The sequence below is a fragment of the Scleropages formosus genome, chromosome 1, assembly GCF_900964775.1.
Source record: "Scleropages formosus chromosome 1, fSclFor1.1, whole genome shotgun sequence".
Lineage (NCBI taxonomy): Eukaryota > Metazoa > Chordata > Actinopteri > Osteoglossiformes > Osteoglossidae > Scleropages > Scleropages formosus.
The window spans coordinates 25,800,168-25,827,863 of NC_041806.1; the positions used below are offsets into that span (position 1 = coordinate 25,800,168).

General features: G+C 42.4%; 1 protein-coding gene across 1 annotated transcript in view; it reads left to right on the top strand.

Moving 5' to 3' along the window:
• LOC108922267 (inactive dipeptidyl peptidase 10-like) overlaps positions 1 to 27,696 on the top strand; it is a 45,050-nt gene continuing 17,354 nt past the window's right edge. The window contains exons 1-14 of the mRNA XM_029252152.1: positions 1 to 73; positions 845 to 975; positions 1,099 to 1,189; positions 1,283 to 1,369; positions 1,454 to 1,566; positions 2,420 to 2,713; positions 3,203 to 3,268; positions 19,329 to 19,440; positions 22,116 to 22,211; positions 24,779 to 24,873; positions 25,217 to 25,291; positions 26,272 to 26,324; positions 26,412 to 26,493; positions 27,416 to 27,536. Coding sequence (XP_029107985.1) covers positions 1 to 73; positions 845 to 975; positions 1,099 to 1,189; positions 1,283 to 1,369; positions 1,454 to 1,566; positions 2,420 to 2,713; positions 3,203 to 3,268; positions 19,329 to 19,440; positions 22,116 to 22,211; positions 24,779 to 24,873; positions 25,217 to 25,291; positions 26,272 to 26,324; positions 26,412 to 26,493; positions 27,416 to 27,536 — 1,489 coding nt within the window. The remainder of the gene's footprint in view (positions 74 to 844; positions 976 to 1,098; positions 1,190 to 1,282; positions 1,370 to 1,453; positions 1,567 to 2,419; positions 2,714 to 3,202; positions 3,269 to 19,328; positions 19,441 to 22,115; positions 22,212 to 24,778; positions 24,874 to 25,216; positions 25,292 to 26,271; positions 26,325 to 26,411; positions 26,494 to 27,415; positions 27,537 to 27,696) is intronic.

Consider the following 27,696-nt stretch of genomic DNA (forward strand, 5'->3'; position numbering starts at 1 on the left):
ATGACAGAAGGTTCCGCCATGCACACGGACACAGCAGAGCTCGCCCAGATCCGCAGCACACTCGCGTCTCAGGGTGCCCTTCTAGGAGCACACGATCAATCCCTCAAGTGGATTGAGGAAACCGCGTCCTTCACCTAAAACAGGGGAATTGAATGGTGGCTGCCTATGCCTTGGAATTCCGGACTCTGGCCGAACAAAGCAACTGGAACCCCTCTTCCCTCCTAGCCTGCTTCAGGAACAGACTCTAACCCCGGATTCAAGCCGAATTGGCATACTATGGGGAGAATTGGACCCTTGACTGCTTTGTGGAGACTGTGATCGTGATATACAACCTCGGACCAGAGTCGATGCAGCTCGGACAGAGTAGGATGGACCCTGAGGATAGGAGGCATCATTTTCAGAATAACCTGTGCTTCTACTGCGGTGCGTCTGGCCACGTTTGCTTGGCCTACCCAGTATGCTCCTTATGAGGAACCACAGGTAAGCCACTTGGGCCGGCCTGGTCAACTGATGTTGCTAATTCACATAACCTGGGAGGGAGGTCAAGTACACACTCACGCATTAGTGGACTCAGGGGCTGCTGGCTGCTTTATGGATATAAAGTTCGCGCAGGCAAACCATGTCCCAGGTCGGGACTGTGATTTTAGGCTACGGGTCAGTGCCCTTGATGGCCAACCCCTAGGGTCCGGTGTGGTTGATAGCTGCACAATGCCCTTGCGAGTTACAATTGGGGCATGTCACCACGAGGACCTAGTTTTTTATCCTATCTGAGCCCCAGACACCCCTATAATTCTAGGTTTCTACTGGCTGGTCTGACACGATCCGACATTCCGATGGAGTACAGGCGAGCTGGTGTCCTGGTGTGATGGTTGTCGACAGTCGTGCCTAGTATTCCCATGCCAGGCTACATCGGTAGAAGGGGTTGCAGAGTTTCCTCCAGTAGATGTTCCGCGAGACTACGAGGATGCCCAGGAGGTCTTCAGTAAGACCCGAACAACCGAACTACCACCCCATAGGCCGTGAGACTGCGCAATAGACTTGTTGCCAGGAACAACCCCTCCTAGAGGCTGTGTGTATCCCCTGTCCTTGCCTGAACAGCAAGCCATGCAGGCATACATCCAGGAGGCCCTGGAAGCGGGCATCATCAGGCCCTCAACTTCACCTGCCTCTGCCAGGTTTTTCTTTGTTGGTAAGAAGGATGGGGGTCTCCGTCCCTGTGTAGATTATTGAGGATTGAATGCTATAACAATCCGTTATCCTCACCCCTTACCTCTGATCACAGCCGCCTTGGAAAGGATCCATGGAGCCACGATCTTCACCAAATTAGACCTCAGGAGTGCTTATAACCTCATCCGCATACGCAAGGGGGGCGAGTGGAAGATAGCATTTAGCACCTCCCTAGGACACTATGAATACCTGGTAATTCCATTTGGTTGATCGAATGCTTCCTCAGTGTTCCAGGCGTTTGTAAACCACGCCCTAGCAGACTTCATCAACTGCTTTGTGCTGTTGTACCTGGATGACAGCTTGGTCTTCTCCCGCACTCAAGAGGAACACATCGAACAAGTATGAGCTGTACTGCGTCGACTTCTCAGCCACTGGTTCTGTGTGAAAGGTGAGAAATGTCTATTCCACTAAACCCACATATCCTTCTTGGGATATATTCTGAGCCCGGATGGGGTGGCTATGGACCCCCAGAAAGTTAGCGCGGTTACTAATTGGCTCAGACCCACTACAGTGAAGGCACTCCAACATTTCCTAGGTTTTTTAAATTTTTATTGACGTTTCATTAGAGGTTTTAGCACCATTGCAGCCCCACTCACAGGTCTGACCGCCACCAAGGGACCCTGATTTCCCTGGAGCAACACCGCAGAGAAAGCCTTCAAGGACCTGAAGGACCGCTTCACGTCGGCCCAAGTGCTCAAATGCCCCGACCCCACTTTGCCTTTTGTGGTTGAGGTGGGCGCTTCACAGGTGGGAGTAGGAACAGTGTTATCCCAACGACAGAGGACCCCACCTAAACTATTCCCCTGCGCCTACTTCTCATATAAGTTGTCACCAGCCAAACACAACTAACCGGCCGAACGCGACAGTGGGAACCACAAGCTTCTGGCCATAAAACTCTCACTCAAGGAGTGGCGGCATTGGCTCAAGGGTGCAGTGCCCCCATTTTTGGTGCTTACCGACCATCGCGACCATCCGGATTCACAACCCAGATCCCCCCCAGGACCTCCCTGAGGGTATTTTACCCAATGGGTGCTTTGTGGCTCCTGTGCTTTGGCAGTTCTTCCAAAAGTTACAGGCTGCTCAAGCATCGGAACCAACTCCTCCCGACATACCCGAAAGAAAAGAGTATGTACCTCCTAGCCTACGGTCCACTCTGTTGCAGCAGGCCTACAACTCCCTATCCCTTTTGCAGGGGCGGTCCTGGTGGCCATCGTTATCTGATGATGTCCGGGATTACGTGGAGGCCTGTACTCTATGCTCTCAAGCCTGGAGCCCGACTCTGAAACCCACAGGGCTCCTGGAACCTCTGCTGGTGCCTTCCCCTCCCTGGACCCATATCGCAATCAATTTCCTGGTGGACCTCCCAGTCTCCGAGAGTAAGACCATGATTCTGACCATGTTAGACAGATTCTATAAATCTTGTCATTTGATCCCTCTTCCCAAGCTCCCATCCGCCTTGGAGACAGCCAAAATCGTATTCCACCAGGTATTCAAGCTGTTTGGATTGTTGGAGGATATCATCTGAGATCGAGGCCGTCAATTTACCTCAAGGCTATGGAAGGCCTTCTGGAACTGCTTGGGCACCCAGGTAATCCTGACCTCCGGATACCATCCCCAAGCCAATGGCCAGGTGGAGTAGTTCCAACAGGAAATTGCCCGGTACCTGCAATCTTATTCTGCTAGAAGACAAGATCAGTGGGTCAGTTCCTACCCTGGGTGGAGTATGCACACAACACCGCGCCACACTCTGCCACCGGGCTGTCACCTTTCCAATGTGTGTTGGGGTACCAGCCAGCTCTGTTCCCATGGTAGACACCCTCTAGTCAAGTCTCGGTCGTAGAAAATTGGCATCGTGGCAGTGGCGATGTATGGCGGACCGTTCAGAAACAGCTGCAGGACAGTGCCGAGCGCTACAAGTGACAGGCCAATCAGCATCATAGGACCCTTTACTTTTTACCCTTTCCTTTTTACCCAGTCAAAGGGTTTGGCTCTCAACGGGGGACCTCCGGTTGAAACTCCCCTCGAAGAAGCTGAGCCTGTGGTACATTGGTCCATTCAAGGTTTTGCAACGGGTTACCCCAGTGACATATAAACTGCTGTTGCCTCCGGACGCAGCCCCGGAAGTTCTCACATGCGGAACCTCTGCAAAGACCAACTGCTGCCTTTCTTGACCTGTGGAACCTCTGCAAAGACCAACTGCCTGGATTTCCTGACCTGTGCCTGTTCCTTGACGACGAGTATCGTGTTTTCCCTTGTACGACGTTTGCCAATCGCCTGACCTTCGCCTGTTATTTGACTATTCCTTTGCCTGACCCTTCGAACATTAAAACCCAGAACCTGAGCTCTGCACTTGAGTCCATTCCCCCTGTACCATTGGGCCAACATGACAATTATACCCTATTATACCCCCAAAGCAACAGCTACACATGAATAGTGGTGAACGTTATAGAATTTTGAAACATTTAAATTGCTGTTTTATTGGGACATGGAAAGACAGGGGATGTAAGATTAAAATTCCTGTTGTCAGGTTGAGAAATGAAGCACTTCACTTTGGTGCACAAAACAGAACAAAGTCTATGTGGTGAGATACTTTTAGCATTGTTTAGAAGGGGGATGGGGGGCAGCATTGTCATTGCTGCTGATTTGATACTCAACTGAGGTGGAGCCTGTCAACTTACATTTACATTTATTCATTTACCAGATGCTTTTCTCCAAAGCGACGTACATCTCAGTGAAAATACACTTATGCTTGTAGAGCCAAAACACCTCATGATACACAGGTTACAGAGAGGAGATGGCACTGGGGGAACTTAGTTTTGTTTTGCAATACATTTATAGAAATCTTTTCCTCGGTCAGCTTGCATTTCTACCTCTGACAGTAATGTCCATTTTTTACATGTGCAGTGTGACAAGTTTCACTGACAACACTTTTCTAAAAAACCTGAACCACACCCAACATAAAAACACATCAATCACTGTCTGAAACACTTTCATTTTCTTGCCCTTCTGAATTACCAGCTTGAAGTGAAGTACAGTTAAAATCATTTTACACGTTTTATTTAATTGGATGGAACTCTCTTTTTCTAGGCATCCTCCATCAGTTTTTTCCTAATAACTTCCACACTGTGTATATAATGTGCGAACAAGAACTACAAGCAGCATACATCAGGGTATTAAATGTGAATAACAAAAGTGAGCAGCAGGTAAAACACTGAAAAGTACTTTTTAACTCCTGTGTTATTACTTTAAGTAAGTAATTGTCATTATATCCAACTTGTAATCCAGTGATGTAAAATAGTGTTACAGCAGCTCATCATAAAGGTCCAATAGCTGTGCAAGGAAGGAAGTAATGAAGTTAAGATATTAAACCTGGGGCATGGCAGGCAGGTGGTTTTGTGCTTGTGTTTTGATTTGTTTTTTAAATCTTGTAAAATAACTGGGATTATATGACTTGGATAAGAGAATGATATATGTACAAAAAGTGGGTTTATTAAATTCTGATATGGACCTGAGATGATTCTAAAATCTTCAACTACACACATTGCAGGTTGTTATGCTCCTTTAATTTTCAGTAATTAATGTGGTTTTATTTTGTGAAGGATTTATAGGGAATTAATGAGCGTGTAATTCTTTTTTACATTGATGTTTTGCTGTCTGTACATTTCTTATGATGAAGAGGACAGATGCACCGATTCCATCACATCTTCTATGTTCTTAACAACCAGATGCTGGTAGATGAGTTCAGCCCTTATTTGAAAGAACAGCAATCTTCAAATAAGTACATTTCCTTAAGCTCTATACTGCCTGCTGTTGCACAGTTTAACTAGTAGCGGCACAAATAGCATGGATAAATTTCACTTAGACATTTCCCCAGGCACAGGTTATGTTTGTGGTATCCTGCGTGTGCCAGTGGCAGTATGACTGCACATGGGAAGGTGCAGGGTGTGAAGGAGCCTGCCAAGCTCATAGCCGAACCAGCTAAACAAAATGGAAGAGGCAGATGCTTTCCAGCAACACCTTGGCCTAATTCTCCACCTTTTTTCATTTCCCAGTATATTTTTGTGACTTGCTCTCTAGGGAGCACACAGAAGCTTTTAAAAGGGAGCCGAAAAGAGAAAGCTTTAAGAGGGATTTGTGTTATGTTGACTTTTGAGCTCGTGTTTCGTTCCTGAAGTTTGTTTGGAGGAAGGATGTAGAAGTCACTGGAAAACAGAGTTTGAACAGATGGAAACTGAACTTCCGTCATGTGCAGCCACAGTCTTACTGACCATGAGGGCATCATTATTGAATTTCAGTGTGCCTGCACTTAAGCCCTGCTGGGTTCATTGGAAGGTTCTGTCCTTTTCCATATCTCATTTAGTTTGACCATTTCTTATATCTTTATATATCCTTACTGGAGAAATTCGGAATAATTACCTTGTTCAAGACTACTACAACCAGGCTGGGGACACGGGCCGGGCACTTTCAGACTGCAACAGCCCTGACCCATCCCAGCAGCCTGCTGACCCAGCAAATGAACATGAATATCACTTTCATTCTTTCGGCAACTTTGATTTCAGTAGCCGAGTCCCTCTGACTTTCTTTACAGCAGATGTGTCTTTTAATTCTTTCACGTTCTTAGGATCATGTAAACATGCTGCATGATCATACTTGTGAAGAATTGTTACCTTTTCACCCTGAACCCCTTGGTCTATGTATGTGGAGAGATTAGAATTTTGTGATAGGCACATTGTTAGTAATTCTCCAGTAAGAGCAAACAAGGTGGTCCTTTTGACCAAAGACTGATGACTTCACTGTCAAAAGAATATTCCTCGATCCCTCCTGATCCCTGATAGAGGTGACAACTACAGCACAATTGCACCAGCACAAAACACAGCATGAAAATCTTATGCCAGGCTGCACGGTGGCACAGTGAGTAGTACTGTTGCCTCACAGTGCCTGGGAGGTGTGAGAGAATGTGGGTTTGATCCCTGCTCAGTCTGTGTGGAGTTTGCATGTTCTCCCCATGTCTATGTAGGTTTCCTCTGGGTGCTCCAGTTTCCTCCCACACTTAAAAGACATGCTGTTCAGGTTTACCCATAGCGTGTGAGTGACAGAGAAAGTGTGTTCCACTGATGTATGAATGAGGGAGCCATTGTAAGTAGTGTATCTAGCAGTGCAAATCACCTCTGTGAATAAGGTGTGTGGGCTAGTAACACCATATAGAATCCATTGTAAGTAGCTTTGGAGAAAAGCATCTGCTAAGTGAATAAATGTAAATGTGTGAAAATATAAAAAGAGAAATGATTTTTCTACATATGTTCTAGATAAATATATATATATATATACAGATGCGCACACACGCATACACACACACACTGTCTAAAACTGCTTGTCCTGAGTGGGGTTGCGGTGAACTGGAGCCTAACCTGGCAACACAGGGCACACAGCTGGTGGGGGAGGGGACACACCCAGGATGGGACATCAGTCTGTCGCAGGGCACCCTAGACCCTCCAGTTTTACTGTTTCTTGTTTTTGATATATGATACAGTTTGTTTTGGTGATAGTGTATGATAGCTTGATTCGGTGATATATGTTACAGCCACGAATTGGAATTTAAAAGATTCAGTTTCTATGGAGTTTGTCCCCTTCCCCTCCAGCTTTGCGCCCTGTGTTGCCGGGTTAGGCTCTGGCTTGCCGCGACCCTGCTTGGGACAAGCGGTTTCAGTCAATGTGTGTGTGTGTGTGTATGTGTGTGTGAGTTGCAATGGATTCAGCCAACAGAAAATGGAAGACCGTCATTCTGTAACAGCGCCACTGAGTTTTAAGAATGTGCCAATGAATGGACTGTTTTCATACAAGGTTGTAGTTGTGCAATAGAATGGCAATTTGTTCTTTTAACTGCGGGACACATTTACCATCTTATACATGACCTTTTTGATGAGGTAAAAGCTGAGCAAAATGTAAAAAGCATTGACCTTGCATTAGTCTTCATGGAGGAAGCGGAAGCACAGACACATGTCGCTGAGGTAAAGCAGTGATTCTGTCAGAAAGAGTCATTCAGTGCCACAAAGGCTGTGTATCTCATTCCCACCCAGGCTCAGTTAATCTTCTCACAGCTAATCTTCTTGTGCATCTTCTTCACCGCATTATCCTCAGTGCAGCGGGGTTTTTTTTTTTTTTTTTGGGTTTGGGCTTTATATAACTGGTAATCTTCCCATATGACTTGAATTAAATTCCACTGGCTGAAAATCCTGAGCTCCACAGAAAAGCCATATCCACACAATTGTAGGAATGGTACATTTGCACCACACATTTAATAAAAACCAAATTGCTTCATTAAAAAATACTTTTGTGAGGATGATTTGCAAGCAGTGTAAAACAGCTTCAGTATCAGCATATATCTACATAGACTGTGACATAAAATCTAGGTCATAAAGTCTAATAAAGTCTCTTCAAAAATGACATTGACAAGGTTCCATAATGAGTCATGGATGATCTGAGCATTAATCAAGAAAAATGGAATAAGTACACTGGGTCCTCATGTTTGCAACAGTAAAGTTTCAAACTTTTGAAGATACAAAGTTTTGAGTTTATTTTTCATTGTCAATTTATTTATCAATTACCTTTTCTGAAAGAATAAACTGTTAGCTGGCAGCCCAACACACCTGTTACACTCCAACGTGCTCTCATTTCTCTCATCCACTGTTTCGTTCTCCTGTGCTGCAGGAGGAACATTGGAACAATATACTTAATAGGAGGATTTTTAAAAAGTCTTCAAGTGCACTTCATTCTAATGTTGCTTCAAATTTAGCTCAGTTTATTTTCATAGAGTGATCTTCTCACACACTAACACAAAGTGCTGAAGAAAGGATCAGAGGCATAATACAAATAAAAGGTTGGCTACACATTAAATTACTACAATAACTGCATTATAAAAGCTGCAAGTAAGCTGTGGCAAGTTTTACAGCTGTAATAAAAGTAAATATATCATTGCACTTACTCATTTAGCTGACACTTCTCTCTAAAGCAACTTACAAGGTTAATCTACTTAGAGTTATTTACTCATTTATACAGCTGAGTAATTTTACTGGAGCAATTTTAGGGTAAGTATTTTGCTCAAGGGCACTAGAGCTAGAGGTGGAGAGCAAACATGCAACCTCTGGGTCCAAAGGCAGAAGCCTTAATCACTATGTTACTAGATGTCCCTTTCCTCCACTGGTGTGGATATGGCTTCTGCTGGGCTTGGGATTTTCAGACACACACACACACACACACACACACACACACATCTTCTGAACCGCTTGTCCCATACGGGGTCGCGGGGAACCAGAGCCTACCCAGCAACTCAGGGCGTAAGGCCGGAGGGGGAGGGGACACGCCCAGGACGGGACGTCAGTCTGTCACAAGGCACCCCAAGCAGGACTCGAACCCCAGACCCGCCAGAGAGCAGGACTCAACCAAACCCACTGCACCACTGCGCCCCGGATTTTCAGACAGTGGAATTTAATTAATCAGATGCATTTAAATAATGAGGAGGGACGGAACACCAAAAAAACAAAAAAAAAAAAAACTCCCAAGGGAGAAAAAAACTCTGGGGGTTCAAGTGGCAGTGGCTAAACCAACCCCCCCCCCCAGGAATTTTAGAATTAAAAAAAGACGTCAATTTGCGGTTTTATCTAATATCGTTGCTTGATGCTGATCAGTTCAGTTAAGGTACAGTACACACAGGTAGGTCTCGTCCAGAACGGAATATGCAGGAGGACCCTCACAGATCTCTCTGACACCACTGACTCTGCTATGAGGGCCTACAGTTTGTGTGACGGCTGTGCTCTACTCATCATTTATTGTTCACTTCTCATCAAATGAAGTGGTGAATGAAACAGAAATCCAAGTTTGAGCCAAGCATAGCTGTGACATCAACTTTTTTTTTTAATAAATAAATGCTGTGGTAATTTGATTGTTATTTATCTGTTAAAGGAGAAAATATAATTTAGCACTAAAGTTGCTAAATATGTTTATATGCATTTGCAGATGAATTACATCTGACAAGTTTATTCATGGTTGGGTAGCTAAACAAACAAACAAACAAACAGCTTTTAATTTGTACTATTATCAGATTAGTGGGAACACAAGCAGTAAATGGACGTGTTCGTGTTTGCAAGAGGATACAATGCAATCATGCGTTGTATTCCTGGGGCAGTGTGTGACGCTTCTGTTGGAGTCGACTTGGTACACGTTTGTGTGTGCAGGGAATACTGCCGTTCTGAACATGCTCTTCTTTCCATGCTTGGCTATGATTCTGTCATGTCTCCTGCTGTATCCATATACTGTATATGTATTTATGAACACAAACATAAATAAGGTCGCTATATTGCAATATTAATAGTGCATACAATATGTGGCAGTGCTAAAACGAGGCTATTAGGAATGTGCACTGATACTGTTACACTGCACACACACATTGTCCGAAGCCACTTGTCCCAAGCAGGGTTGCAGTGAGCCGGAGCCTAAACCAACAATACAGGCTGGGACACACCCAGGATAGGATGCCAGTCTGTCACAAGGCACCCTAAGCAGGACTGGAACCCCAGACCCATCAGAAAGCAGGCACAGGCAAAACCTGCTGCGCTACCACATCCCCCTGCCTTAAAATGGAAATAGTGTATTCTTTAATGGTGCTCTGATCTGAAAACATCAATAATACAAGTGCGTATGTTAATGAAATCTGCTGTTGAAATTAGGTAACATCTAAACATACAGCTATAATGGATTGCTGATCCTCAGGCGTATCTCAATTGATGGAAGATGTCGTATGCAATGACCGTCCAGGAAAGACTCATTTCTTTGTCTGGAGAAGCAGAAAATGAAGAAAGGCAAAACTCTGAGTTCATTAATATAATTTCTCAGACCAAGACTGGTTTATCTCAGCCTATTATTAGTCTATTATTACTGTGTGACTGCAGCAAAAACGTAAATTACACTACTGAAATGTGATCTTCAAAGCCTCCAGGTAGTCAAGTTATCCACAGATCTTTTTATTCATGACGGTTTGTTACACTGCCTCATATTGTCCACATCGGGTGCTCTGAAATATGTCATCATGTCCGGTGATATGTGTGGAAGAGCTCTGCCACACGGGGCTCTCAAAGCCATGCGCTGACCCTGCTGGGGGGCAATTGCTTTCCATTATTATACTGTGATCTCCTCATTGCTGAGCTCTCTAGCACTCAAATTAATGCACTTTATGTTAAACAACACATTTTATGACGCATCATAACTGTCATCAATGAAAGCATTATAGGAACTCCTACCTGCTCATGGAGGGTGGTACTCCTACTTTCTCCATTTGATTCACTGACTCTGCCCATTGTGAAACATAAGCATGTTTTTTTTTTCTTTTACCAATGATTACTGTATTCTACTGTATTTGTGACAGTAATTAATATGGTGCTCTTATCAGATGATAGCCTCCTGCTTTTTAACTTACAGAACACATTAAATGGGAAACAGTTGCTTGTTCCATCCGCTTTATGCCACAGTTTAGCCACCAGATGGGAGCCTCACACCACTTACTAGAGTATGTTACCATCCCAGAACACTTGACATTTACTTGAATGTACTTCATTTAACTGGTGCTCTTCTCCAAAGCAACTTGCTGTCATGTCCCTAGCAAGAACCTCGGGGTGCCAACCAGGACATGACTTCATTTCTTCAGCTCCTTCTTTGGGTCAATTACTTGTCATTGAGCAGGTCTGATACTTTCCAATGGATTTGAGCTGGGACACAGCTGTAGTGTTTCAGAAGTGGTCTGATAATGTCGGTATGTGCAGGGCGGCAAATATTGTGGGTTTCAGGAGCAGAGCCAGAAGTTAAATGGGCATCTCTCTTTCAGGCCACATGAGCTCCATCACTGAGCAGTTATTATAGTTCAGAGTAAAACACAATAAGCATGGAATGGGTCTGGCACCATTAGTTATTCCTCTCCTTGCCTTGCTTGTGCAATAAAGCTGTTTTCATTTGTATTTGTTTAGTGAAGACTGCCAGCAGAGGCTAGAAGCGTAGCCATTATCTACAAAGACGTTAAGCCTTTCTTGGGAGAGACATTACAACTCGGTTAACGCCTATAGCACTTCTTCACAGTACACTACAAACAGTTCATTAGACAAAACAACTCTTCTGCATAAAGCACGTTGCTGAATGAAAATAATCTGCAAGTAGTGTAGGGTTTGCAGTCATGGCATTGCAGTTTTGTAGTTTCAAAAGCCCCGGGTTTGAATTCCACTGCCTATTGCTGTACCCTTGAGTAAGGTCTTACCCTGAATTCTAGGAAAATCGTTGTATCTTGCTTTGGACAAAAACATCAGCTTAAAGAAAGAAACAAACAAGAAGATGAACATATAGATAGATTGATAGATCGATCACAAAGCAGAATAGGAGCTGTACTGTGCATGAAAGCCAAGCGCTGCTTTATCACTGTTCAGTATAATACACTTTGTATTATATCCTGTTGCTTTTATTATAATTATTGGCACAAATAGTTTCAGAAAGAGATAAAACATGAATGTACGGCTGAATTTAACATACAGGCCTTTAAACAAACAGGCTTAATGCTAAGCTCTGAACTGAGTGATTTCCATGCAGAATGAAAAAAGAACAGCAATTCACATTCACATAGAAGCTGCTTGTCCCAAGTGGGGTTGTGGTGAGCTGGAGCCTGACCTGGCAACTCAGGGCACAGGGACACACCCAGGATGGGATGCCAGTCTGTCACAAGGCACCCCAGGTGAGACTTGAACCCCAGACCCACCAGAGAGCAGGCACAGGCCAGATCCGCTGCACCACCACAACCCCCCCCCATTCAATTCAATTCAATCCAGTTTAATTTTATAGAGCACTCTTCTCACCAGTGTAGCACAGAGCGCTGAACAAGGTTGTAATGTTAAACAAGGTGAGTGGAAATAATTCAGAATTACAGAAATAACATATCATTAACAAGAGAATACGCAATCAGAGGGAGGCATGACTTGAGGACATGATGACTTTATGACCTGATGACTTGACATGCTGATAGGGGTTCTAGACAAGATCTGTTGTAAAGAGCCCAAGTAGGTCCTGGTTCAGTTGTCCTACTCTCACAGCTAACACTGAGGACTGGCCATCAGTAACTAGCTACAGAATACCTTAAAAACTAAATAACACATTATACTTTTTATTAAGGGGGGCATGGTGGCACAGTGGGTTGGACCGCGTCCTACTCTCTGGTGGGTCTGGGGTTCGAGTCCCACTTGGGGTGCCTTGCGATGGACTGGCGTTCCGTCCTGGGTGTGTCCCCTCCCCCTCCAGCCTTACGCCCTGAGTTGCCGGGTTAGGCTCCGGTTCCCCGCGACCCCGTATGGGACAAGCGGTTCTGAAAATGTGTGTGTGTGTGTGTGTGTGTGTGTGTGTGTGTGTGTGTGTGTACTTTTTATTAATCACTTGAATTATGTTTTTCTCTATCGCTACATTTGCAAAACACTGTTTCAGTCACCTCTCGTTGTATGCCCTTAATTTTTACTGTCATGCACACTGAAAGCAGAAAGTGTGTGAGGAAAGTTGTGTGTTACAAACCAAGGCTTGGCCTGGCGGCCCGAGCAAATTTCTAAGGCTCAATACCCAACGAAGCTGCCGAAGTCATGACCCGAGGCTGCACTGTGCACTATTTCAAGGTGTGAAGCAATCGTTGCAAAAAAGCGAGCCAGGCGTGAACGTGATTAGTGCCCTCCATGAAATTACTGGAACTTCAAAGAGTAACAAAAGCGGGAGCCAAAGTGGAAAAGAAAGTTGAAATAATTCACAGTGATCGCCATGCAAGGGAGTAAAATGTACTTTACTGTATATTCCAGTCTAATGAATAGGGCTTCTCTATATCGGCATTTTATTGTGCCAACAATGATATACTCCATCTCCTTCACTAATAACAAGAACTGCACAGCATCTAAATTATTTAGCAACAATGTGGGGGGAAAACAAAATAATAGATTGTGTCAATAAACTGTGTCAAGCAGAAAATTAATCTTTCAACTAGAGCGTCTCTTGATTCATACAGGATTGTTCAAGCATTAAATAAAGAGAATAATAAAAAAAGGCTAAGATAATCTGGTGGCATGCCAAAGAAAATTTTTAAAAGGGCATTAAACTACAAATTCTCTAGAGACATACTTTATACTTTGAAATGGTTACAGTTCAAATGGTTTCAACTTTTTAGCACCTCATCTGTTCTGTTTGTCTCTTGGGTTTTTACAGTTCACTTATTTAGTAAAGCAAAGTAAAAATTCTCTGCATGCTTGGGAAAATGTAGATGAGATTCTCTTATTCCTGCTCGTTTCCCACTTGACTGGTTAAGTCTTGTCATCAGAGCCATTTCATACATGACAACACCTGGTTAGTCATTGCAACCCTACAAAATACAACTTTAACCCGTTTTTGACTCAAAAACAATCTGATACTTTTCTCCAAAGCAACTTACATTGTTAAGGTCACAATTATTTACCCATGTGGGTAATTTTTACTGCAGCAATTGAAGGTAAGTACCTTCCTCAAGGCTACTACAGTGAGAGATGGGTATCAAACCTGTGACCTTTGGGTACAAAGACAAGAGCTTGAACCACTGCACTACCAGCTGGCCAACTAAACATCACACAGCCCTGTCAGAAAAAGGAAGGAGTAACGATTAGCACTCCAGGGACACTTTCATTTTCTCTTTAAATTATTCCTGTAGGTTTGAGCTACAGAATGTTTAGTACGCTTGTCCTGCTCACTAAGTTTTCCGCAATCCCTGCTGTGTCTGTCTGTATTTGTTCAGAACGAAAACATCGCCGCTGCACATACCCAGGTATGGTTTCACATGAGGAGTTTCCAGATGTCACTGGTCAACAACATCAAGAGGAGATCATGTGTCTCTATGGTGCACAGTTAGTCGAGCTTCTTCAGAAAATAAACTGTGAGCTTCTTGGAAATCTCCTACTGAGAGCTCTCGCCCAGTGGTTTGAGGGTTCTAATGATAAATTAATCGTGAAGTCTGTGTTGCCTCTTTCATCTACATTTTCTCCAAGTGAATAAACAAAAGATTTCCAAAACACATTGTCTGAAAAATTTACTAAGCGTGTGGGAACGTCTTTCAAAATATCCTGACAAGAGGACATTCAGTCTCTCAGTAAAGCAATTAAAATATACTGCTCCGGCATGAGTGGGAGATGTTCATTCCTGAACATTTACTCTCAGCTTAATTTCATTTCACCTTATGGGGAAAAAACCATTTCTTCTGCAGCTGCAAAAAAAAAAAACAAAAAAAAAAAAAGAACCACCTGCCGTGCTAATTGCCCGTTCTACGTGGCACACGATTTCATTTGTAGAAGGTAAACACCACTTTTCTTTTTAATTCCACTACAAGATACAGTCTTCTGCTTTTTCTCATTAATTATTAGCAAGTTTGCAACATGAGAAAACATTTTGTGCTGCCCAGTGTGCTATACAGTATTGTAGGGTGTAGTACTTCACCTCGTTCCTGATACATTTTTGGACATGTTTTTTTGCAATTTTATGGATGCCAGGATAATAAATTTTAAGAGCAATACACAGCCGTCTAATATATATAAATATATATGTGTGTATATACACACACACACACACACACACACAGACACACACACACATTTTCTGAACCGCTTGTCCCATACGGGGTCGCGGGGAACCGGAGCCTACCCAGTAACACAGGGTGTAAGGCCAGAGGGGGAGGGGACACACCCAGGACGGGACGCCAGTCCGCCGCAAGGCACCCCAAGCTGGACTCGAACCCCAGACCCACCGGAGAGCAGGACCTAGTCCAACCCACTGTGCCACCACACCCCCTTAATATGTGTATATAAATATATGTAATTAATTGTAATAATAATCATGTCATCATGATAATAATATTATATCTAATATATATGTATATATGTATATTAGATAAAACCCCCACTTCCCTGGGGCTGACTTCTCAAGTTCTGAAGGATGTGCTTCTCAGCCACAGAGCAACAACCTCCAGAGGAGGAAATCTCCAAATCAACTTACAATGTTAATCTAATAAAAGTTGATTACCCATTTATACAGCTGGGTCATTTTACTGGAACCATTTAGGGTAAGTACCTTTCTCAAGAGTACTACAGCCAGAGGTGAGATTCCAACCTACCACCAGAGGGGCCCAAGCTAACAGGTGTAACCACTACACTACCAGCCGTCCCTGAGCTCTCTCTCTGTCATGTATTATACCTCTAAAAACCGACTCTGGCTCAGTACGATCCTTTATCTCGTTCCGGTTAGGGTTATCCGAAGATACGTTGGGAAAGGTTATCAAAAATGTACCCCGATCCATTTTTTATTATGTTGTGCATTATTTAAAAGGCAATTTTTTAAAAAGGGGCAATGTTGTTTCTTTAAATGCTGTAATAGATTTAAAGATTTATTTCATCAGGTTGAGTGCACAGCTTACCAAAAAGTGGAAAATACAGGTACTCAGACATTTGATGGGAACATTTTCTGTTTCTGCTGCAAAATAACAATAAACATCAGGAATGTTGTCAATTTGGGGTAACTGTTAGAATGTACATAGCCAGAGGGTATTTTTTTTTCTTTTCATGCTGCCGCACTGCAGCCGCATTCAGTCGGTGAAGCCACAGGGGAACTTCTGGTCATGTTTCTAACGATGAATTTGTTGTCACACTTTCTCAAAGCTGAAGTGTCTGTGTGTCAGTCACTATCTTTATAGACTTATGTGTTTAAAACAATCCACAGAAGGATACAGGATCTTGTTTTTATTTGCCTGATGCCTGTGTTAAAGTGCTCCGTGTCACTGCATGAGAAAAGTACTCTATACAAATAAACTGAATGAAATTGATACTTATTTGAGATTTTTTTTGAATGCGATGCTTTATGTTGTGTCCATGCAGCGTGTTTTTGAAGTCTGGGCAAAATTGGTGCAGCTGTCTGAGATGAGAACTTTTATCGCTCAACTGCTTTCAAGACTTGGCAGGGGCTGCACTGTGCCTTAGCTACATTGCCGAGACAGTGGAGTCCCTGGAGATGGAACTCGAAAGGCTCTTCCCTTTCAGAAGAGAATTTGTTTACAATAATCAAGAGAGCACTTTATTATTTTGCAGACAATGCTAGTCCATATTCAATATTATCATTGCATATCTCATTATAGCTGTGAGGAGTTTGCATGTTCTCTCTGTCTGCACTGAGTTCTTCTGGGTGCTCCTGTTTCCTCCCACAGTCCAAAGACATCTAGTTCAGGTGGACCAATGACTCTGAATTGCCTCGAGTGTGTGAATGGGTGAGTGTGTGTGTGTGTGAGGAGCTTACCGCGACCTCCCTCAGGGCAAGCAGTTATTGAAATTTGGATGGATGGAAGGATGAGATATCTGTAGAATTTCCATTAACTGGACATAATACATAGTAGTAACTGTGCGATATAAAAATTTAGAATCAGTAATTGATCCCATTGGTCTTTAGTTTTATAGGCCACATAACAAACTTCTGAAAAGGCAGAAAAAAGAGATCGATTCATTCTACAAAGGGAAGCGTGGTACATACAGGCTCTTAATATGCCTTGCCCTCATGGAATCTGTCATTGAAGTTCTTCTTCAATGTATTCTATGACTTGCTTTAGTACATATATTGTTCATTGCATGTCATTATATCTTACGTACAGTTTTCAGTTGAAATACAGTAGTGCTGAGGGCGTGTTTTCACTTTTGTCATTTACCCTGACATTTATTCTACTATAGACAGTCCTTTTCTTTCCTTTTGATTCATTTTATTGATTTGCTGTTTTCCTTAATTTTAACATTTCGCTTCTTGGGTGTGCAGTGTTGCGGTTCTGTGAGACAGTACACCACTCGAGACAGTTCTAGAAATATCAGAACAAGTCTTCACTTAAAAATGTTCCACGTGTGAAGGAAACCTTGACTGCCAGGAAGAGAGCCTTGACTCAGTTTGATTAGGATGTTTTGGGAATACTATTGATAAGAAGAAGTCAGGCTCTTTGTCAGCTTGTGCTACAACCAGTGATGTTTTGCTTTTAAAGTAGTTGTGTGTGTGTGTGTGTGTGAGTTGCTTATGGATAAAATCTGGGGGGAAAAAAAAACTTTGCAGAAATGAAACCAGCACACCTGACACTTAATACCTGCATATAGATGGGTAGATTTTTTTAAAACATTTTTTAAGCAGATAAATTAAGTTACTAAAGTATTTTAGGTAACCCCTCATTCAATGTTTTGATGGATTCAGCCCTTCTGAGAGATAGAGGGAAATAATTCCACCGCAATAAAGGCAGCACTGAGAACCTTTCGGTTTTTCATTTTGAACCTCTTGTACGTGGGATGAGCAAGTGGCCAGAGGTGGAGGAATGTAGCAGTGTGCCTGGGATGTAGGTAACGGGGGCAGATCCATTTATGGTCTTGTAGCCTAAAACTACAGTATTGAACTTGATATAGTATTGTAGATACAGTACTTGGTATAATACAGTAGATACATGGGAATGCTTTGGCAAGTCAAACACAACTTGTATAGTGGCATTTGGTAAATAGACGGAACTACCGCTTTGGCAAAATGATTCAAGTGATCATTTCCTCAACAACAGTGGCAATTTATTATTTTAATATATAGTAAAAGGGGGGGTAGCGCATTGGATTTGACCGGGTCCTATTCTTCAGTGGGTCTGGGGTTTGAGTGCCACTTGGGGGTACCTTGCGACAGACTGGTGTCTCGTCCTGGCTGTGTCCCCTCCCCCTCCAGCCTTGAGCCTGTGCCGCATGGTTAGGCTCCGGCTCGCTGCAATTTCAGACAGTATGTGTGTGTTTGTGTAGCATTAAATTAATTCTGTTTCCACAGCAACTATAATTGTATCTTCCAATAATGAAAAGAAATTAATGGAATTTTTAATTGCAATAATTTATAATGCTTGCATGTAATAAACATTCATTGGTAGAACTTTGCTAGAGGCAACAACAAATGGCATATTGTGTATATGCAGATAGATCTAAACAAACAAGCCCCACAATAACTTTTGATCTTAGGTAATAATACTGTTGGTATTGATTTTCATCTAAATTTTATATTTTCCTTTTACTATTTTTTGCATATTTTTTTGTAAATGTTTTTCCATTCAGATATATTTTAGCTTTATTTATGCCTATATATTTGCATTCCCACACACTCACACACACACACAACGTCTACATTTATTAATTCCTCAGACACTTTTATCCAAAGCCATGAATAACACAAGGTAAAGAAAAGTGCATTTCAGAACAAAGCACATTACAGATGCATCATTACTGAGGCAGAGCTTGTTGTTTCGGTACCATCAGGAGTTACATTTAGCTGATGCTTCTCCTCTAAGCAACCTACAAATATTTACCCCTTAATATAGCTTGGTCCCTTTTACTGGGGCATTTTAGGGAAAGTACCTGCTCAAGGGTAGTAGGTAGCAGAAGGGGGATTCGAACCCCCGACCTCTGAATTCAGATTTTAATTTTTGATCTTCAGTATTACACGTAACAGCACACTGGAAAGGTAACACAACAGCATTTCAAGGCACAACCAAAGTGAGTAATTTCTCCTTCTTTACAAAATGAACACGCTACTATGGCAGGTCCCAAATTAAAATGATCATATGTTTGATAAATAAGTAATTAATGTGCACAAAACATGAACTGTAACTGTGCAACTGACAACACTGGAACAATAGTCAAACCCGCAACAATATTATCAATAACCAAAATCAGTTATCAGTGATCAGGGGCAGCTGGTAGTGTAGTGGTTACCGCTGCTGCCTTTGGACCCGGAAGTTACACATTTGAATCTCACCTCTGGCTGCAGTACCCTTGAGCAAAGTACTTTAAATTACTCCAGTAAAATTACCCCTCTGATAAATGGGTAATAAGTGTAAAGTAGCTTAAGTTTATAAGTCGCTTTGGAGAAAAATGTCAAACACATGTAAATGAGTGTTATGCTAAAGAAGTATGAGTGTAATAGAAATGCCAAGAAACTATGCAATTATATCACTGACTGCTGCACCGCTTCTGTTCTGTCCACAGGAGCTCAGTGATGGTGGTGCAGAAAGGAACTGGAAGGGCATTGCCATCTCCCTGCTGGTGATCATCGTGGTCCTGTCACTCATCGGCCTGGCCATTGTCCTTCTTTCCAAAGGTCAGGGACGTGTGTCAAATTACTGTCCCACTGAGCCGTCTTTTTTTAGAATGATGCGATGTTACACGACGTATACGTATTGTGTAAGTAACAAAAAAACTGTACTTAAAATCTAAAGATTTCTTGTTCACAGTGGGGAAAAATGATGAGAACAAGCTATATACTCACATACTCACATCAAGGGGAACACCTGACAATCATAGAAATTTCATTTCAGAATATGCGCCTTGGTGACATTGAGTACCCCATGTGGCAAGCATCCCCTGTCCCCCTCCGCTCACCTTTATATTACATTACATTTACCTTTGTTCACACGGCAGATGCAAATCCAGCATAGCTGAGGCAGGTGGAAGTCGAGAAGTTGTCTGAGATGGAGATGACTTTGTGTCTCTGAAAAACAAGGCAAAATTATCAACAGTGAGAGAAGAGAGAGGAGAAGAAGGGCATAGCAGGGATGATAAGGTGGAGTACAGCCTGTGGATTTTTGATTGTTTTTTTTGTGGGAGAAGGTTGTTTTGGTTAATCAAATAGCAGAGCAACAGGTCACTAGAGGTTCTTTGTAAATTCTCAGGTCTGTCAAGTCTTTCGTTTCATTAGTCAAATCTTATAGACCTTGTAGGGCAGCTCCAGTTGGACCTGGAGCTGAGGTAGCTCTTGTCTTCCTGACCCCTCCTCATACCTCCTTAAAAGTAGGTTCCTTCCTTCCAAAGCAGTCAGTGAATTCCGAGGTGTGTGGTTCCGTCAAGACCCTGCACTGCCTCAGCTCCTGCTATCTCTCAGGATCACTCATTGTTGAAGTAGCTGCCAGTTTCCTCTTTGGAGCACAACAAGCTGTGTACTGTGTTTCTGCCCCAGTAGTCATCTAGGAAACCCAAACTGTCCCGAACTGACCAAGGAAGGCTTCCTGCTTTCTGGCCCTTTTTTTCCCTCTTTTCTTAGGTCACTCTGACTTCTGCAGGAACCTGAGACTCTTGCTAAGAGTGCTGCTCAACTGCCCGTGCTGCTCTTTCCTTTTTGCTTGCTGTCCCAAGCCGCTGTCCGAATTTACTCAATTCTTGCATTTTTTCCTGGGTCCTCTGTTCTCAGTTGTCCTTGGCATGTCCTGGGTTGACTGCCTTCTCTTCTGTGCCAAGCCTTTTTTGTGTCAACTAATTCCTCGTAGCAACCCTTATCACCCTTTTAGGTTGCCTTGAGCATCTTATCTGTATCTTTAAATAATTTAAGGGCATGCATGTTTTCACTGAAAAATGTCTGTGGAAAGATCAATTTTGTTGTCAGTTAAATTGGTTTTTATTCCAAAGATTTTCAAAGAATACCCTTGCAGACCTTTTCCAGAAAAATTGATACTGTAGTGCCTGAAAGCAAAAAACTGCCATAGCAATTTCAGATATAAAATGCAGTGCAAATTTTACTGTTCAAAACACTGCTGGAGTTGTTCAGTTTGTGTGACGATATTTATTTTTATTTACTTAGACACTTTCTCTAAAGCGACTTCTAATGAACTCCGTGTACTGTTATCAGCCCACACACCTTATTCACCAAGGTGACTTACACTGCTAGATACTGTAACGACCCTGCGTTACTGTTTTTGGAGGGAAACCTTTGTAATGTAAATAGTTGCACTGTGGGGAATAATGTTACAGGTGGCTCTGCAACTGGGGTGCGGTGGTGTAATGGGTTGGACTGGGTCCTGCTCTCCTGTGGGTCTGGGGTTTGAGTCCCGCTTGGGGTGCCTTGCAACGGACAGGCGTCCTGTCCTGGGTGTGTCCCCTCCCCTTCCGGCCTTACGCCCTGTGTTGCCGGGTAGGCTCCGGTTCCCTGCGACCCCGTATGGGACAAGCAGTTCTGAAAGTGTGTGGGTGTTGTGGCTCTGGGGGCACTTCGAGGGACAAGAATGGGGTGATTGTCTGCCAGGGTGTCGAGAGAGCCTGGGGGTGCTAAGCAGGCTGGGAAGGCTGGCTGTAGGCGCGGGTCCTAGAGGAAACGGGGTTCTTGGACCGAGAGCCTTGCTTTCCTGGTGCTGGTGTTCAAATTTAATCGTTTGTTGTGAACGCTGCCTCTGCGTCCTTCTTCGCTCCATCCAAACCCACAGGGCTGCGCGCCACAATAAACTACTTACAATGAGTCTCATCTATACATTAGTGGAACGCATTCTCTCTGTCACTCACACACTATGGCTTCTCTTGTACAACATCTGCTGTACAGTCGCCGTTTCACCAAATTACAAACTTGTAAATGAATTTGTAGAGATAATCCATAAGATACTGCAGCTTCCATACCTGTGGGAGCTAATGGAAGCAGCTGCCAACCTTCCTAACCTTCTGCTACAGAGTGTGCACATGAGCTCATCCAGGTCTACAAACCTCACACAGACTCAGTCTGCAGATTCCCTACCAGGAACACAACAGGGCAAAAATGTAAACTCTGAACAGGTGTATGTGCCAGATTTTGTCCAGTTTAACTCTGGAGTATTTTTTTTAGAATTTAGATTGACCATTATCAATTTTTATCTTACTTAGAGTACCACTATGATCTTTACTATTACATTCCAGCAGGAAATCACATACCATCTTTCCAGTTCTGCAGCTATTTCCAGAGATGTAGGTGTCATGATCCATTTGTGTGGATAATGTGTTTCTGTCTGTGATAAGCACATATCTTTACTTATTTTTCAGAAAATGGAGCCACATTTCTGGGATCTCCATTATCACTGGACGATCTCTTCCGAAGAGATTTTCAGGTGCATGATCCTGAAGCCAAGTGGATAAATGGTACGTGCCCCAACAGCAATAGATTTCATCGTCATGATAAAAATGTTACTTGGTGCCAAAAGATATATTTTTCCTGCAGTCAAGCTGAATTTCAACTTACAGCTAAAACGCAATGTATAGTCATGCGGAAAAAGGTACCTTTTCAATTCTGTGCTTTTATATATCAGGATGTGTGGATGCGCCATCAGATTGGGTCTGACTCACAGGAACCACTACCACATAATCCAAGGCAAAGGAGGAAGAGAATGAGTTTGCCTGTGCCTTCATCCATGCATGAGTGCAGAGTACAAACAGAGGGAAAACATGCACTCCACACAACATAACTCAAATCCCCAACCCACTGAGCAGCTCCTGAAATTAGATCTAAGTTTAGGTGGCAACACATAGCATATCCCACAAAAAATAAGCCAACATGCAAAAGCCACGTGTGAAAAGTTAAGTACACCCCATGATTCAGAGGGTTGTAGAATCACATATACAGTAGCAGCGATAACTTAAAGCAATTATTTTCTCTATGAGTTTGTCAGTCTCTCATATTTTTTGGTTCACTCTTGTTACTTCAGTTCGTTGATATCCGAGAGCATTCATGAGCTCCTTTTGTTGATGCTTTTCTCCAAAGCAGCTTATAATTATTTACCCATTTATACAGCTGGATAATTTTTACTGGAGCAATTTAGGGTAAGTACCTTGTTCAAGGGTAATACAGCTGAACGTGGGAATTGGACCTGTAACTTCTGGGTCCAAAGGCAGCAGCTCGATCCACTACGCTACTAGCTGTCCCCATTAAAATGTACACAGTTTTTTTACCTGTTCATTATTTTATTTGTGGGAATTTTGCTTCTTTATTTGCAGTAATACATTTATAGCTCTATGTAGAGTTGTAAATATTTTGGTTTTTTTTTATTTCCTATCGGGGAGTGTGGTGACGCAGCGGGTTTGGCCGGGTCCTGCCCTCTGGCAGGTCTGAGGTTTGAGTCCTGCTTGGGGTGCCTTGCGATGGACTAGCGTCCCGTCCTGGGTGTGTCCCCTCCCCCTCCAGCCCTCCGCCCTGTGTTGCCGGATTAGGCTCTGGTTTGCCGCAGCCCCGCCTGGGACAAGCGGCTTCAGGCAGTATGTGTGTGTGTGTGTGTGTGTGTGTGTGTGACAAGCACAGCAGACAATGTAAAAAAGTAATGTGTTCAGATGAAAAAACAATTACATTGTGTTGATCATTTTATTGTCAGGTGACCAATGATGTCTCTCAGCTCTCAGAGATCTTCTTCTGGACACTTTATAAAACGATGCCTATTACTCCCTACGTTGAATATACTGGTCCCTGATGTCCAGTCTTTTGAGTCACACATTTTCAGCAATTAAAACTTATCTAAGAAGTATTTAATATGTATTCTTCCACAAAAAGACAGCTGGCATAGCAATTTGAATCTCACGCCAAAGCATTATGGAGAGACAGCGTGCTTTTCACAGATACCAAGAGCCGCTTTAAATGTTTCAAAAAAAGCAGAGCAGGTGTAAAAGGAGTGAAAAGAAACTGATGAAGCTGTAGATGATTCTCTGCTTCCTACATCTACTTGTTTTGAGCTCATCGGTGAAATGTCGTCTCTCGATCACCCCGCACCTCCATGTAAAACCCCCAGCTTCAAGGTATATAACACACATCTTGTACACATTAAATTGCTGCAGTACATCACTTCACTTCTGCTTCTTTTGTGTGATGCAGACTTTTAAACGTTTGACATCCTTCGGATGAACTTTGTTATGCTCATTTTTTGTTCATAATTCAAGAGAGAGTTCCAGAAAAGAATGCTCGTCACACCTCCGTATTCCGGTTCCACTCTACAGATCCGTGTTTTACTTTCCACCTTTGTGACAATACACACTCTGTGTGTGTGTGTGTGTGTGTGTGTGTGTGTGTGTGTGTGTGTCTTTGTCCTATGTTCATCATCCCCCCCCCCCCCCCCCCCCCCCCCCGCACTGTACTTCCCAGTTCACACTGTAAACCTATAAATACTCTCTGCATATGGGGTCATTGTACTCCACAGCAATAGGGGTCCGTGTCGAGCTCACGTCTGGAGGCGACATGTGCTCATGAAATGTTTTATATGATCGCTTCTAAAGAAAGAATGCATATTGGTCGTAAATAACTGCTTCAACTGAATTACAAAGCTCTCCCTTTTGCACAGTCAGAGGGTTCATTTGTGCTCTCATTTGACCTCAGTGTCCACTTATGAGCCTACCTTTGCAATTATGTCGCACTGCACCGGTGGACACTTTCCAGTGTTACTACTTCTTAAAATTATGCGATACTACAGTATACAATGTTTTTGGTTTCCTGTTAAAAATGGTAATTTTTAGGCTGCCTGTGATGCATTACTGTGTTTTTAAAAAGTGCCACAGGTATTAAAAAGGTATTAAAAAGGTATTAAAGAGCATTGGATTGTTTTACTGGAAAAAAATGTGTCGCTGTCCTCGAACATCACAACACACTGAAATCATAGCGATATCTTGCGCTTGTCACTGGAAGCATTGTTTGAACCAAGCTAATTATTGTTTCTACATCTTTCTTGCAGATGAGGAAATTGTTTACAGGAATAAAGATGGGGACATAGTGAAAATTAAACTAAAGAGCAGTGAGGCAGAAATCCTGATGAAAAACACCACCTTTGTAAGTGATGGATAAAAAAGGAAAACAAAACGTAGCTGTGGCAGGCGTCACCGAGAATGTAATGATGTTGCAGAAGGGTAATGTGGTTTAATGTGGTTTAATGTGGCAGTTGCTGATGTCACAAGGTGGGTAGGTGGAGGCAAATGAATGCTCTGTTCATTTTTAACTGTACATTTAAAAACAGATATTTTTCCTGGGAAGGAAAATGTTGGTGGCATAATGCTTTGATTTACATTCATATTTACATTATATTTTACATGATTCTTTTCAGTGTAAAAATACAAGGGCATGTTTATGGGCAGGTAAGCTTACCACAAGTATACCTCTTATATTTGTCTCACAGGCAATGTTCAAAGCCTCCAAGTTTGCCATTTCTCCAGACCTCAACTTTGTCCTGCTGGCATACGATGTGAAACAGGTCAGTGAAAGTGACTTCCGATTCACTTTCACTCAAAAGTTAAGCATTTTGGGGTTGAAATATTCAATTTTCATGAGTTTTCTATTTGATGCTTGTCTCTCTGTGTTTTAATACATTTATTATGTACTGGGGCCCATGGCTTAAATTACCTGTGTACAGTACAGTCCAAATATAGGGCATCTGAACACTTTGAACACAATGTTACGTGAGGAAAAAAAAAACTTGCCGCAGTGTAGTACTGTCAGGATACACTTTATATATACAGTATATATATGAATATTTTTCTCCAGCTGTGCCAAAAATCTGTATACACATTCAATACCCTAGGATTGTGAACACCTGATGTTGGAAATAATGCTCACCTAACAGGTTGCATAGTTTGTCTTGTGCTTAAGTGGTGTCTGAAGTGTTAGAACATAAAAAGTTTGTCCTCAGCAGTTCGAAACATTGTAGGCTGTCAAGGTGAAATGTGCCATTTAATAATTCATATTTAATAAGTTGATGGAGTAACAGCAGCTGAGCGGTGACCAGTGGCAGCAAGGTAAAATAATTGTTAAAGATATTAATTCTGATTTATTTTATGAAAATAAAATAATTATTGTAGATATTAAATTAAACAGCTGCTGTGCTAATGGGTGAAGGTGTTTTAACTAGCCATTTACACTATTTAGAAAAACATGGTGGCAAAGCAAAAAACATAGGAAAACCAAGCTATCTCAAGTGAGTAGACTACTGTAGCTACAGAAAACTACAGAAAAGGGCCTTCAGCATCTCCTGTATGACACCCCAAATGAGTACTCCATGTACCAATAACCAAAGTACAGGGGTAGCACCTGCCTCTTCTCTAGTGTCTGGAGATGTTGGCCTCAGTATCTCAGTCCCATGTTCTATCAAAACTGTTAAAATGAATCATTGTTTTGTTGCAACATATACTTCAAACCTTGTTCTGTGTACTAATTTAGTATTTTTTATTTCCGTAGGTTTTTCAACACTCTTTCTTGGCATCCTACTTGATGTACAACTTGCGCACAAGGTATTCATCTGCAGGAAGAGAACTAGAAATTCTCACACAATTACCTCCACAAATTATGATCAGTAATGTTTCTTCTCATACTTCCAGGGAGGTTGTAGAATTGAACCCTCCAGAGGTGTCTGACTCTGTTTTGCAGTATGCATCCTGGGGGGTTCGAGATCAGCAGCTGGTAAGAGGTCCATCTTATCGTCCTGATGAATTCACAAGTTGATGTGCAACAGCACTAAATTTTCAACTTTTAAATCATTAAAATGGGAAAAATGATTAAATGCAGACATAGTGTGGACAGTTAGGTGATCAAAGAGCTTACTGCCATATAAGGGTAGTACTGCTGTTTTTCTTCACTGATCCCATCAGAATAACCTCCTAATTTCTGCAATTAATTTCTACACATTTTTTTAGCTGTCATTTATCTCCAAAGCAACTTAAAATAGTTTACCCAATTTCCCAGCTAGGAATTTGTGCTGGATCAATTCTAAAATGTGAAAGTCACGGCTGAATTCCTCAGGAGTGCTACAGTAGGAGGTAGGGTTAGAACCTGAGTTCTTCAAGGGCAAAGTATAAATGCTAAGTGGTACTTCATCTACGTAAACTATTTAAATCAACATTCTAAAGCTGTAAAAAATAAAACATCAAAAATACCACCAGTAACACACTAAATGTACAGTTGTGAGAAGTGTTTTCTCTGGTTTTGCAGGTTTTTCCACATACATCAGTACTGTTTTTATGCCATTTCCTTGGGTGGAAGATAATGAAATATACAATTGTTCCTGTGATGAGAATAATCGGACCCTAACTTTAAAGGAGTCGTTAGAGTGAGCTGAACACACTCAGGCCTATTTGGGCCAGCCCTGTTAAATAGATCTGTATAAACTGTATATAACTTCACATATTTAAACCCTTACCAGCAAAAGTCATCAAAGACTGAGTTGCCCCACAATCATGCCCCACAATAAACACTTTTCTGAAGACTTGCAGGGAAAATGTGCTGAAGCCCATCACTCTAGACAGGGTCATACAAACATTTGTTAGCAGGAAGAATTATGCTCCTCTCTATAGATGCTCTAAATGCTTTCTCTATTGCTCTTCAGGTGTATATTTTTGAGAACAACATTTACTACCAGGCCGAAGTGAAGATGAGCTCCTTACGGCTGACTTCATCAGGACGGGAAGGTGTTATTTTCAATGGAATTGCTGACTGGCTATATGAAGGTACACCTCATTCTACTTTGGACTCTAGTACTCAATGCGTGTGTGTGGGCTTCACAATAGCAACACTTTTCTAAAGTGTTCTTTTTATTCATAGTCTGTTTCTTTTTTCAAAGCAGCTTTAAGCAATGCAGATAGATTCATCTGGCGTGATTTCAGTTGC